General features: G+C 31.9%; 1 protein-coding gene across 1 annotated transcript in view; it reads right to left on the bottom strand.

Moving 5' to 3' along the window:
* LOC114329713 (uncharacterized) overlaps positions 1-12,100 on the bottom strand; it is a 35,905-nt gene extending 23,805 nt beyond the window's left edge. Inside the window, exons 1-3 of the mRNA XM_050651210.1 lie at positions 12,078-12,100; positions 9,310-9,363; positions 8,238-8,562 (exon numbers count right to left, since the gene is read on the bottom strand). Of these exons, the coding sequence (XP_050507167.1) occupies positions 8,238-8,562; positions 9,310-9,363; positions 12,078-12,086 (388 nt within the window). The 5' untranslated portion in view covers positions 12,087-12,100. The remainder of the gene's footprint in view (positions 1-8,237; positions 8,563-9,309; positions 9,364-12,077) is intronic.
* Between the last annotated feature and the right edge of the window lie 2,359 nt (positions 12,101-14,459).

Raw genomic sequence — 14,459 nt, 5'->3', positions numbered from 1 at the left:
ATGGAACTCACAGAGTTGTCAAATATAAATCTTCTCCTCACGGTGGATTCGAAGCTGTCGTTGAAAGAGTAGGTCATGCCCAACATCCCGCTCACTACGGCCATGGTCATGGTCATGGTCATGGTGGACATGGTCATGGTCATGGTGGACACGGTGGAGCTACCAGCTATGTTGGAGTTACGCACTGGGCAAACCAAGGAAGTGAAGGTGGACATGGTCACGGACATTAAAAACTGAAAATGTGTTTCAGGTTGTATTTTTGATACCAATTTTTATGAAAAAATAAATTATTGTATTATATAAGTTTTGTTATTAATAATTTTACACATAGAAGAGATATTCTATTTCCTGTGCTGGATTGTCCCTGCTTATTTTGATCTCGTATCCCAGATATCCCAAAAGTGTCTGTTTTTTGTATGATATTATTGTCAATAATTATACAGTTACCGCCAAAATAAAACCGAATATAAAACTAATTTATGAATTATGTTTTATAATACATATGTTTAAAATGTGCACCATGGCGTTGCAGACAACCTTCGTAACATTTCTGAAGATTATTAAACATATTTAAGAAAAGTGGTTGCTGCAAATATTGAAAACGAGTCATTCTTCTTTACCGCAGTTCTTCAACAGTGTCTAGCAGATTTTCCGAGCGAAATTCTACATCATACCCCAAATATAGGCATCCGATAGTGTTAAATCCGGTAAATGAGGTGAATACTCGAAATCTGTGCAACGAGAAATTATTCTGTTACCAAAATATTTACGTAGCAAATTTATGGATCGTTCAGCTGTATGGCTTGTTTTCTGGCTTGGTTCCTGTTGAAACCATTGGTTACGGATTCTTAAACTACGCGCACGACAAAAGGTCTTTAAACCTCTTAAAAAAGGTGTCACAATATTATGTCTGCACCGCTCTTGATTGATAGTAACTGGCTGCTCATTCTCGTCTTCAACAAAATAAGGACCAATTATCCCATGACCAGCCACAGCAACCCAAACGGTTACTCGAGCACTGTGGAGAGGCTTTTCTGCAATGATATCCAGACGTGAAAACCCAAGGAATTATTTTGTTTGTCGGTTGACGTAACCGTTGAGGTGAATGTGACTTTCGTCAGAAACCCATAAGTTTCTTAAAAAATCGGGATCTTCGTCCCTAAGCTCAGCACGCGTCTATAGTAAATTTCTCTTTCACGTTTATCCGCAACATTTAGTCGTTGTTCAATTTTAATTCGGTATGGAAAGCGGCCAATAGATTTTAGGCCTGGATCCCGTGTATCAAAAAAAAGTTGATTCATAGCAAGCTGAATATTTTTTAATAGCTTAACGGTGTCTAGTCGGACAAACTTTGATGTACGGGAACACTGGAACAGGCAAAGTTTTAATTGTAGAACAGGCAACAGGTTAAAAATTTGGAACGTTAGACTACGAAAACGTCGCATGTATTTTGTCGGACAGAACTTCCAATTGATTTGTTACCATTTTCATTAAATTCTCATGCAAAAATTAGACTGCTATTTATCGCCAACATAATTCCTGTCATTTGACATGTTTTACGTGTCGGACTTAATAAAATGCCCAGTTGGCCATCAATACCAGTCTGATTTTTGCATGACAGTTTAATGAAAGGGTAACAAATCAGTTGGAAGTTCTGTCCGAGAAAATACATGTGACGTTTTCATAGTCTGACGTTCCAAATTTTTAACCTATTCTACAATAAAAACTTCCCCTGTTTCAGTGTTCCCGTACATCAAAGTTTGTTTGACTAGACACCGTTAAGCTACTAACAAATTTTCAGCTTGCTATTAATCAACTTTCTTTTGGTACGTGGAATCCAGGCATATTTCAACATTACGTACTGTTCGTACAATACTTCCTTGCGGAGAATGACAACCTGAAGAGCCTTTACGTTGACATAGTACCTACACTACCCGTGCGACGAAGTTTCTCAACAATCGCTAGCATTTACAGTTTTACTAGGGGAGGCCTTGTTAAAATATTTTTGATATTTTTCTGTCACTTATTTTAAACATGGTCCATTGTTTCGTCCAACTCCGTATGAGCGGAAATAATGTTCTACTAAAAAAATTTTTCTTCGGTTGAAAGAAGCATAATGTCAAAGATTTTAACCGCAACGGAATGTCAAGTTGACAACTAATGACAAGTATATCAAATATTATGATAAATGCAACTTGCCCTCTTAATTTCCACTACTGTTTATTTTGGCAGATACCGTACTTCCATTACAAATCTCGTCGCAATCAAGTTTAATTTTCTCAAAGTCTATTTTTAATTCTGCTCTCTCAGACAGGAATGCGTTGCTGGGACAAGTTAATTAGAGGATGCTTCATTTGATTTCAAGATATTAACTTTAACAACTATCCGTTGGATAAAAAAATAATAGCAAACTAGAATTAGACTTAAGTGACATAAAAATGGGCTTCCGCAATGGCGTAAGGAACGACAAGAATGACAACACAAGGAAGGTCAGTACAATTAGAAACAATACAAAGAAACCATTTTTTTTTAAACACAAGTTAATTTAAGTATTAATAGACAAAGGAATAATTACGGAAGGATCGTAGAAAAATTATACTGAAAGTTGACAGAGGAAAGTATAATACCAAAAGGATTCAAAGAAGGTTGCATACTGTCCCTACTACTGAATAGTCATATTGAGTGATGGTTTAAATGAACTTCCTAAATGCTATAGACACGGTGGGACGAGAGATGGGACTAAACATTTATTGTTCTAAAACAAAATATATATTTAGTCGATCGCCATCTCAAGATATACGTTTACGTGGGTATCACTTGCGAAGCGTCCATGTAACCACTGTTACCAATGGTAACAGTTAAAAATCTTGCAATAAATATTTTATGACTGTTATGAAATAATTCCATTTATATTTTTTACCAACAGAAATATTTGTTAATAGTACCTAATTCAGTAAATAGCCAACTAGACGCACGAAAATATTGGCGAGATATGTGAATCCTTTGCACGTTATTATATGCTGTTACCAATACTGGCAGTGGTAACGCAGGAGAAACCTCGCTATCGCTCGGGACTAGCTCGTTTCTGAAAATTTTGAAGGAGCGACGGCTCTGTTATAGACGCACGGCGCGCGGGCACGCTGTGTATATCAGTATTGTAACCATTTTGAGGATTGGTAACATTAGTTTAGTACCTATTACAGATTACAGTGTGCGTGCATTTAAACATGGAAGAGTGTTGCTACGTATTGCGTAATAATTTATCAACTACTTGAAAAGTTATTCTCCTTGTATATTTTTTTATATATAATTTTGAAGAAAAAAATGATATTATTGAAAATGGAAGAACTAAAATATAAACAATAGTTTTCAAAATCTATTCTTTTTCCTACTTGTTCATTTTTTATGTTAATTTTATGGTAGAATAATATGTTTAGTTTGTCTATTATTTATTGTTATACCTGTTACATATACATAATTACATACATATAATTTGGGAATAGTGATTTTTTTAATTTTATCCCACAGGATTGAAAACAAAAACTTATATTTTGGAGGTTCAAAATAATTTTTTTTAAATAAGATTTTTTTACATCTGGTTTGGTAACACTTTAGAAAAAGTCACGCGTCGCCACTTGTGGGTACATAAAGTTGAGTTCATGATTCTTTACTCGTGCGTCATCATTTAAAGCATACGAAATAAGTCGGAAATTTAGTAAACGCAACAGCAGGTTACAGAAAGTGACTACTACTTCGATCACGGGTTATATTATAAAATTTGACGTTATCAAATAAATAGAATATGAAATGTAAGTTTTTCTTTAAAAGTTTGATGCAGAATGACAGCTACATTTGAAGTAGCTTAATAAATTCTTTTAATATCATTAGTGATTAATAAATAAATAAACAATGTATAAAAAATTCAATAACATATTTTCTTTTTGTCAGTTTATTCACTTTGGCGTAAACTTAAAAACAACCATTTCTTAACTGTGTGAATGAGGTTAGCTTTGCATGTTGTCTAAATTAATGATAAAATAAAATACACTTACCATAAAATTTCAAACTCCAATATATAATTAGTTGTGAAAGGACCTGTTTGTGTAATATAAAAAACTTCAAAATGCAAAAATTCGTCAAAAAACAGCAAAAATTCAACAAACTGACAGCCACAAAAGTAAACAAACCAGAAACGTCACAAATTGTACCTACTTAAAGTCTGAAAACATTCCCAAGCGTCTTTTTTTGTACCTATCTCTTTTCGATGTAGGTACTGAGTCTGAAGCGTTCGTAAAAATAACGTGTGTTTTTACTTAATAACAGGCGGTAGCTGGTTTGTCTTTAGTTTCATGCGTGAAAAAGAATGATGCTAGATAAAAAGTATAATATGTGTTTCATCTCGCCAGGTATTAATGACACACGGATAAAGCATCGTGGACTCAAGTGTAGCTTAAATGTTTCGGACAGAGAAGTCTTCGAGTTATGCGCCTACAGAAGGACATTGGGAATAAGTTGGGTAGATGGATTCACGAATATCGAGGTATTGAGAAAAATGGGAAAGGAAAGAGAGGTTTTAAATAAAATTGAAGTTAGAAAACTGCAATATCTGGGACATGTCATGAGGGGCGAGCGTTATAACTTGTTGGAGTTAATAATACAAAGAAGAATACAGGGTAGAAAGAGTCGAGGAAGAAGACGCATCTCCTTGTTAAACAACTTGAGAGCTTGGTTTAACTGCTCTTCTGCTGATCTCTTTAGAGCAGCGGTATCGAAAGTGCGAATTGCCATGATGGTTGCCGACCTTGTTAGAGGAGATGACACATAAAGAAAAATAATACATCAAATGTTTTAAGCACTCCAATTGCAATTGCTCTATATAGGGTGAGGCAGATAACTGGCCTATTAGAAATATCTCGAGAACTAAAGGCAACAGAATCATGAAAATTGGAATGTAGCGGTTTTGAAGGATGGTCTATTAAATGAAAATATTTTCATCTCTTTTCAAGTTCCAGTTATACCGGAAGTTGATTATAACTTCGTTTTTTGAAATAGGACACCCTGTATATTTTTACATTTTTGGATTCTCCTCAATATCTTCTTTCTTAAAATATGAGGTTTTGTAATATTATACAGGGTATTTTAAAAGATATTTACGTTTTTTTATTAATTTCGTAGTAATATTAGCACCCTGTAAAATTGTAATAGTTTGACATTAAAAACTCTGCTTACCTTCAAGTGATTTTTAATATAGTCTACTATTGTTAAGAATTACGTATTTTTTATGGGAAATAAGCCACAATTTTACTAAAAAATGAATTTATTAACGTTTCGAAGCCCAAATCGGGTTTCGTTGTCAAAATACAAAATACTATTAAAATAAAACAAACATGTTGTTGCTAAGTAAAAAAATTCTTCTAATAATTTATTTAATCTGACTCATTTATATTGGCAATTCAGACGTATATTATACATTTTAAAGTAGAAGACTTTAAAATGATATCGCCAATATTTATGAGTTGCGTTCCTGGGACGACTTTACTAAAAGATAGTTCATTCGATTACATGAAATCAATCCCAACTCAAGAATATCCGTCGCAAAAAAATCATAGCATGTGATGTGTCTTTAAAAAGACAACCAAATGCAACGATGACAGTAAAATTCTCGCGTTAGAGATTCTATTATAATTATATTTTAGTATTACTTATTGTATATCTATGTAATATTAATATTATTTATAATTTAAACATATAAAAGTCAGAATTTGGTATTAGTTTTTTGAAGGTAGATTAAATGTAAGACTTACTTACGATGTCGGGATAGTATCACGAGGTTTTTTCCTGGTTTTCCCTCGTGATTTACTATGAAATCTCTAACGCGAGAATTTTACTGTCATCGTTGCATTTGGTTGTCTTTTTAAAGACAGATCACATGCTATGATTTTTTTGCGACGGATATTCTTGAGTTGGGATTGATTTCATGTAATCGAATGAACTATCTTTTAGTAAAGTCGTCCCAGGAACGCAACTCATAAATATTGGCGATATCATTTTAAAGTCTTCTACTTTAAAATGTATAATATACGTCTGAATTGCCAATATAAATGAGTCAGATTAAATAAATTATTAGAAGAATTTTTTTACTTAGCAACAACATGTTTGTTTTATTTTAATAGTATTTTGTATTTTGACAACGAAACCCGATTTGGGCTTCGAAACGTTAATAAATTCATTTTTTAGTAAAATTGTGGCTTATTTCCCATAAAAAAATACGTAATTATAAAAATGCCACAAGGAAATAGCTTCAGAACAACATTGTTAAGAATTATTAGTTTAGCTAATTTTAAAATTTTAGTATACAGGGTTGGTCGAAACTCGAATGAATACTTTCTGAGTTTTCTTAAATAGAACACCCTGTATTTTAGTATTGTAATGAAATGATATTTTATGGTACTTTTTTTATTTTATAAGTTTTCCCTATACCTAATTGCTTAAATTTGTGAGTTATTGGTGATTCAAGCTAAACATTAATTGCAACAAACAATACGCAAAATTTTATTAGGTTGGCCGTGAAAAAATTCAGTCACAAATAATTTTTCAGAAATAAATACATATTAATCCAGACTGATCCTTAAAATTACCAATAATGGTTTAACAATTAAGCACAAATTAAAGCAGTTAGGTATAGGGAATGCTTAAGAAATAAAAAAGTACCATAAAATACCATTTCATTACAACACTAAAATACAGGGTGTTCCATTAAAGAAAACTCAGAAAATACTCATTCCGAGTTTTTACCAACCCTGTATACTGAAATTAAAAATTTAGCTATACTAATGATTCTTAACAATAGTAGACTATATGAAAAATCATTTGAACGTAAGTAGAGATTTAGATGTCAAACTACTACAATTCTACAGGGTGTGAATATTGCTACGAAATTAATAAAAAAACGGAATTATCTTTTAAAATACCCTGTATAACAGTACAATACCTCATATTTTAAGAAAGAAGACATCGAAAAGAATCCAAAAATGTAAAAATATACAAGGTGTTCCATTTAAAAAAACGAAGTTATAAGCAACTTCCGGTATAACCGGAAGTAGGAAATAGATGAAAATGTTTTCATTAAATAGATGTCTCGTCAAAACCCCTTAATTCAAATTGTCATTATTCTGTTGCCTTTAGTTCTCGAGACATTTCTAATAGGCCCTTTATTTGCCTCACCCTGTATATTTAACACCTTTCAGTAAGATATCACACATGTTCAATATGCCGAATCATGGGATGTCGTGTTATCTGTTATTAACGTAGGTAATTTCAATCTAGAGCATCCATGGTGCAGAGATGGACTGGTGGCTAGGTGTAGTGAATAGTTGGCTAAATGTAGATTGGGGGCCATTTCCTCCATATGATCCGTGCGGAGCCCAGCTCACGGTTTTAGGTGTAGCAGCAGAGTCTAATCAAGACTGCTGAAGTATCTGGAGATGCATCATCAGGCGCGCCTGTAGATGGATCTGTCGATATATAGAGGAGCCAATTTGCCCAATGTGAAATAAATGAATGGAGAGAACAGTTGACGTAGTTTTTGTATGGAAGAAGATCTAACGATTAAGACAACAAAACTTATGGTTTTCATCCAAGACGTCTATGCGCATTTAAAGCTCTCCGAGATCTCTGAATATATTATGTAATAGTCAATACAAATAAGATTAATAACATAAAAGCAGCTAGAAGAATGATATCAAGAGAAAGAAGGGTTACAAGTTACAACTTGACTCATTTAATTTCCAGACGTAATTTAAGCAGATTACGGTATGATTCAGGAATAAATGGTAGATGAACATCTACACGCTGGAAACATATAACAGTGAAAGGAGAAAATATATTTAATATTTTTTTATTCTATAATATACAATACGTTTAGATTTTGATTATATATAGGCGACTGAAGGAGCTAAAATCGGCAACGTTGCTTATGTAAATGAGTTGCATTGCCACTGTAGAATCGACGAATGACTGAATAAATCGGCGCGATTCAGTTGTCGAAGCTAGGAAGTAGTGTTGCCATTTATTGGGTGTACTTCTATATCTAGTTTAAAAGTAAACAGTCTGTGGTAGAGGTCTAGCAATAATAAAATCATGACATAATATAAAAATAGTTTATTTGGCGTGAAAAAGAGTATCAAAAATAATCAAAAAAATCATACAATCCACATTCAACTTTTAATATCCATGACCATGACCACCTTCGCTTCCTTGGTTAGCCCAGTGTGTAACACCAACGTAGCTGGTAGCTCCACCGTGTCCACCATAACCATGCCCATAACCACCGTGACCATGTCCGTAGTGAGCAGGGTGTTGGGCATGTCCTATTCTCTCAACTACAGCTTCGAATCCGGTGTGGGGAGACGATTTGTATTTGACAACTCTGTGGGTGCCATCGGCTTCCTTAAGGGTGTATCCTCCAGTGACGTCATGACCGTGTCTATGCTCGTGTTGGGATTTGTGGTCATGAGTGTGAGGGTCATGGACTCCGTACTCAAATTTGTAATGAGCATTGTCCTGCAAAACAAGGTTTTGTATATTTCTAATAGACATATTTCTTTCTTTCATATGTAAAACCTAAATATTAATGTTAAAAAATACTGATAATTATTAGTTAATGCTTTACCGCTAGAAAGTGCCCAAATAGAATTTTAAGAATTTTCTCAAATAATAATGGCTGGTATCTAAGATTCAATATCGAACTAGTTTAATTAAAGTAGTTAAGTTAAAATATTATATAAAAAAGTCAGTTAACAGTGTTTCAACGAAACCCACCCCCAGTAACTCAGGAACCAAGGGTTTCTTCAGAATCAAAAAAAAAACATGTCAACTTGTATTGAAAGGGGGACCAATTTTCGTCCGATGAAAATTCGTCCCTTCCATTAAAAATTGACGTGTTTTTTTTAATTTTGAAGAAGCTGTTGGTTTCTGGAGTTTCTGGGGGGTCAAATTTTCATTGGAACAGACTGTATACAAAATAGTCTGGGCAATTGGCTATGTCCAATAGTTAAAGAAAAAAAACTGTACATTTCTGCAATTATTTCTTTTAGAAAATAAATTACTACAATAGTGCAGTAATTGTCGCAAAAATTTTGTGAATTATTTTACAGTTTATTAAATACATATTCAAAAAATTTGTGCTATTTTTTCTTTTAGTTTAGAACACTTTCACAATTATTTTATTACCTAATAATTAAGCATCGATATTATTTTGAAATTTAACTTATTTTGTATTTTAGTTTAACTATAAATCAATATACTTACATGTCCATGACCTGCCACAACAACGCCAAAGACGAACAAAGAGAGAATTACAACCTATAAAAATAAAAAATAGGTATTGAGTTTACAGCAAAATATACCTAAATATTTGGCATTCTTCAAAACGACTGTACTATTAATCACCAGAGAAGGCATTACCACAGAAAAAAGAGAGTGGCCTGGAAGATGACAAGTGGACAACAGAGATGAATGGAGAATAGGAATCGCAAGGAGTCGACACACTTTTTGTAGTCTCTTATTATGACCGAGTGAATTATGTATAAAATTATAGTTAAAAAAGAAAATATTACTCCGGTATAAATATTTTATTATTTGCACCATCTTCTCGTTTGGTTCTGGTCCAATTCAGTCTACTTGCGAAGCCTCTTTGAAAAGGAATACATAGATTCCGAAACATCAGGTGTCAGAGGATGTCAAGAGACTCGAATTGAATCAAAACGAAATGATTATTTTCTCTTTTGTTATACCATACTCTGTATTAGAGTACAAAATGACACGTTTCATAAAAGTAATATGCGACGCATTATTGGAATATTTTCCTAGCGGCGCCGTTTGGTACTGTGTACCTCGGTTCGTTGTCGAAATTCTTTTCACTCATTTAATTATAGTTAAACTTATTCTATAATACTCTCTCGGTTATAAAGATAGACTATGGACGAGGTATACCAAAGATAAAGTGAAGGAGAGCGATGCTTCTAACTGGAAAACCAAGCAAGGGACAGAATGGTATAGCACAGAAATCGTGAGCAAGTTGAGAATCTGTAAAGGATGTAACAAAATTATGCTGATAATAATCAGCTTTTAACTAAAGAAATAATACAAGGCAAGAGAGTACTAGGAAAACGCAAGCATTCATGATTGAAAAATATAAGAGATTAAACTGATTTGGTCACTGTTTCTAGCTGCACAAAATAGACCTTATAACTGATACTGAAGTCTCAAACATTTTTATTTAAAAATTCTTATTTAAACAATGTGTTAGAATACTCATTTAAAACATTGTATGTACTAGTAAAATAATGGTAAATACGTGAAAAACATATGAGTTGTAGTTGACGTATTCATGTTTTTGATGGTTTCTAAACTATGCCAAAACTTCACAGAAAAACTGTAAACACTTATACCAAAATAATAGGCTATTGATTATGTATTTTAGAAAGGAACTACAACGTTAACGGGGTTTTATTGTTTCATATAGTTAATGGACCTATAAATATGAAAAAACCGCGGAGTGCTACCATTTAAAGGGGTGCGTTTTTGAGAAAGGGGTGAATTAGTCCCTAGGCACAGGGCCAATTAGGGTGAGTTCTATGCACGTTTGGTACAAATACGTCTACAGGAAAAATTTTCCAGGTTAAATTTACTATCGAAATATCACATTTTAAAGTCAAAAGTATTTTTTTTACAAAAATATATTCAAGAGAAAATCAAGAAAAAATCAAGAAAAAAACACGAAAGTTAGCATTTTTGTTTCTTGCCCTATAACTTTTTTCCACGGGGATATAGGTATAGGCATTGCTTCACATAAAAAAACTTCCACTCTTTTTCTTTAAAATGACGTTTGGTGTAAGTCTATATGATTTATAGTTTCCAAAATATGATTTTTCAAATTTCGCCACTCACAATAATTTTGGGCCATTTTCCTTGTTACTTCGCAAACATTGTTCTGTAACTTTTTTTACGCAGCTTTAGGTATATGCAATGTTACATTTAGTAGGAAGAAAAGTCATCTACCTTTAAAATGGTCTATCGTAGAAGGCTGTATGACAATTTTTAAGTAAGATATAGTTTTTCAAAATTTTATACTTTTAATGATTTTTGATATATTTTACGATTATTTTTAAATTTCTCATTATAACTTTTTTATTGTATATTTAGGTATATACATTGTGCAATAAAAAGGAAAGCTTATTTTCTTGATTTTAAAATGGTTTATTGTAAAAAATTCTAGGTCTATTTTTAAACAAGATATGCTTTTTCAAAGTTTGATATATACACATGCAATAGGTCCCACTAAGTTGAAGCCATATGGAAAACTTCTTATTATTAACTTTATGAAAAAAGTTATTCTTAATAAAATGCTCTGCATAGTGTAAAACCCAAGATGTAATTATCAGATATAAAATTTTATCAATAGTGTACGAGGTATGTTAAAAAATATGAATTTCGCTCAAGAGTAAAGTACCGTTATATTTCACAATATCGAAAAGTGTTATTAAGAAAAGTTATTTGGAATTAAAAATTATGTTACAGTATGCAATTATATTCTAATTGAAAAAAAAATAAAAAATTTAAAAATCTTTCTCAAATTACGGATACCCTAAGAAGAACAAAAAAATACACTTTCTTCATATAAACTTTTTTATCCGATGCCTAGATTTTGTGTCATTTTGGAACTACTAAAATTTTTTATTTCATTAATAGTTCCAAAATGACACAAAATCTAGGCATCAGATGAAAAAGTTTATTTGAAGAAAGTGTATTTTTTTGTTCTTCTTAGTGACGGTACAGGCTCGTTTCTTTAATATTGTATTTAATTACAGAGTAATTTCCACATAATAATATATTTTTCAAATTGGGCTCTGTACCGCCATTCTTTATTATATTACGAATACGTGTGCCACCCATCTCGAAAAAATATTCAAAATTACAGCCGCAATCTTGGAACGCGTTTTCGCTACCTGTTGATCGCTACTGTTTCACCTTAAGTCAAAAATGTAAATTTATGTATGTAGATAATGTGTACTCACTGAATTCATTTTGGATATTCCGATATTTGTTGACACAAAACTGATACGAACTATGATCATATTTTTGTTTATATATCTTAAAATATATCCCCCTATTACATTTATGAAATTGTACAATAGTATGGTCCAGTGCTTTGTTGTTCCGTTTACCAAGTCGATTTAACATATCGTGAAGGTAAAAGCGATGTAATGAAATCAAATATTCAGCCTGTAATAGCTATTTGTATAACAAGGGAGGAAAGTGCTACTTTTCCTCCCGAGAATGAAGTTTACTGCCCGACGCGTAGCGGAGGGCAGTAATCATTCAAGGGAGGAAAAGGTACTTTACTCCCATGTTATACATATGGTTTTTCCACCTTCCTCAAATTAATAACTTATGTCATTTTTCATTTTTACTTAATTTATTTACGTAACTAACCAACAAAATTTATTAAAACTAAAACTAACAAGTAGGTACAATATAACTGTCAACTGTCAAATATAAGTCAAATTATTAATGTAAACATTGTTAAATCAAAATAACAATTTACTGTTTTTTACCATTCTGCAAAATACAGAGTGTTTTATAAATAAAGGTTAAAATGTATAGAAACTTACGTAATAAAAAATAGATATTGTACAGGGCGTCAATAAGTTATATTTCATGAATGAAATACCATGACGTCACTTTTACTTTTCCTCCCTAGGGAGGAAAAATATTTTCCTCCCTAGGGAGGAAAAGTACAACTTTGCTCCCTACAATCAGGTCCGGAAAAGTATACTTTCGGTAGAGGTAGGTGGAAAAATTATTTACCTTACTACTGCCTAATATATTCATCTAATCAACAGATTTTATTAAAATCGATTTCCAGTATTATACTATATTATCCAGTATTATAATAATAGTATTTAACTCTTATTCCGAACTGTATCACTTTAAGCTAATATTAGAAGGATCTGTTAAACAAGTATCTTAAAAACTAGAAATTAAAAATTTTCTTTTATCCAATTTATTTATATTGTTTCTCAAAAATTATTACAAATAAAATACAAAAATTTGATATATTTGAAAAATAAAATAAAAATATTACACAAATTAAAAAAAAATTATGCCTGTTGATTTATTAATTTTTTGCTTAGAAAACTGTAACCGACCTAAGAATGTTTAGTCTGCAATAAATTTTAATAGCTGTTGAAAAAATTAACCTACATCCTTGATATTGCGTGGAGAGTTATTATAGTAAAAATGAGTATAAAATTTCATAGTGTTTCATTCAAATAAGTCATTCATCAATTAGTTTAAGAGCTATTCAATTTGTTAATCACAAACAATTTTTTTACAGTAACTTCAGTCAGTAATTTTACGTGTGACGTAAGCAAGACAGAGAGGGTTATCCAATTATAAGAATTTAAACAACATCAGAAGAAAAACGTTTTCGCTCTTGCTCAGAAAAAAAATTATTTTTCATAGTCGAAAAGCTAGAAAGTTAAAAAAAATTCTATGATTATTATGGAAGAAAACTCTTTTTCAAATCGGCGATATCGAAAAATGAAATATCAATGAGAAACTCGAACTATAAAATATCTGGTCCTGTAAATTGATTTGACGTTACTTTTTATAATTTGTATGCACTCTTTACGCACATTGCGAATATGCCATTTGTTTATAAATTTAATGTCAAATTAGCCTTAATGCTGGATTTTTAGGACGATGTTTGTCTCTAAAGCATAAGAGATTTTTAATTTTTAATTTATTAATTATTTACAATTTATTGTAATTGTAAATATAAGTGATCAATTCCTATATTTTCCAATAAAAATATTCTAACAATATCGTTCAAAATTTTTTTATGAAAATTGTTTAAACAATTTTAGTTAAAAGCTTCAGAGGTATTTATTTTTATTTTAAAGTACATAAGACAGCTTTTCAAAGGCTTTTCCCCTTCTTACCCTTCTACTTATTTCCTTTGTCCGGCTTTTTATCTAGTTTTATATTTTGACATATTTTCACTTCTTGTTATCATTGTTTGACATTAGTTTCGTTTCAGGTTTATTTTAAGTCCTTTTTGTTGGGATTGCATCATTGCCTCTAATTCTTCTATCATCCTTTTCAATTCGTTTCAGTTGGGCGTCATCGGCATATCTAAGATAATTCAAATACTTTTCATTTGCAGAAATTGCTCGCCTTCTCCATTCCAACGACTTAAAAATGTCCTTCAGTGCTGCTGTAAATAGTTTTGGAAATATTGTACGCCCAAAATAAGATGGTACAAAATTCAAAATTTCAAAGATGCAAAACAGTTTGATGAATATGAGGCGTTGCGGAGGCCGCATATGAAATGCCTCCCGAAATAGGATTTCTTACCTGTCGCTAAAATGGTCACATACGAATTGCCTCCCAAG

This window comes from Diabrotica virgifera, chromosome 5, assembly GCF_917563875.1.
Source record: "Diabrotica virgifera virgifera chromosome 5, PGI_DIABVI_V3a".
In the NCBI taxonomy this organism is placed as follows: domain Eukaryota; kingdom Metazoa; phylum Arthropoda; class Insecta; order Coleoptera; family Chrysomelidae; genus Diabrotica; species Diabrotica virgifera.
The sequence above is the reverse complement of the archived record's forward strand: the minus strand, read 5'-3'. Positions and strand labels throughout refer to the sequence as shown.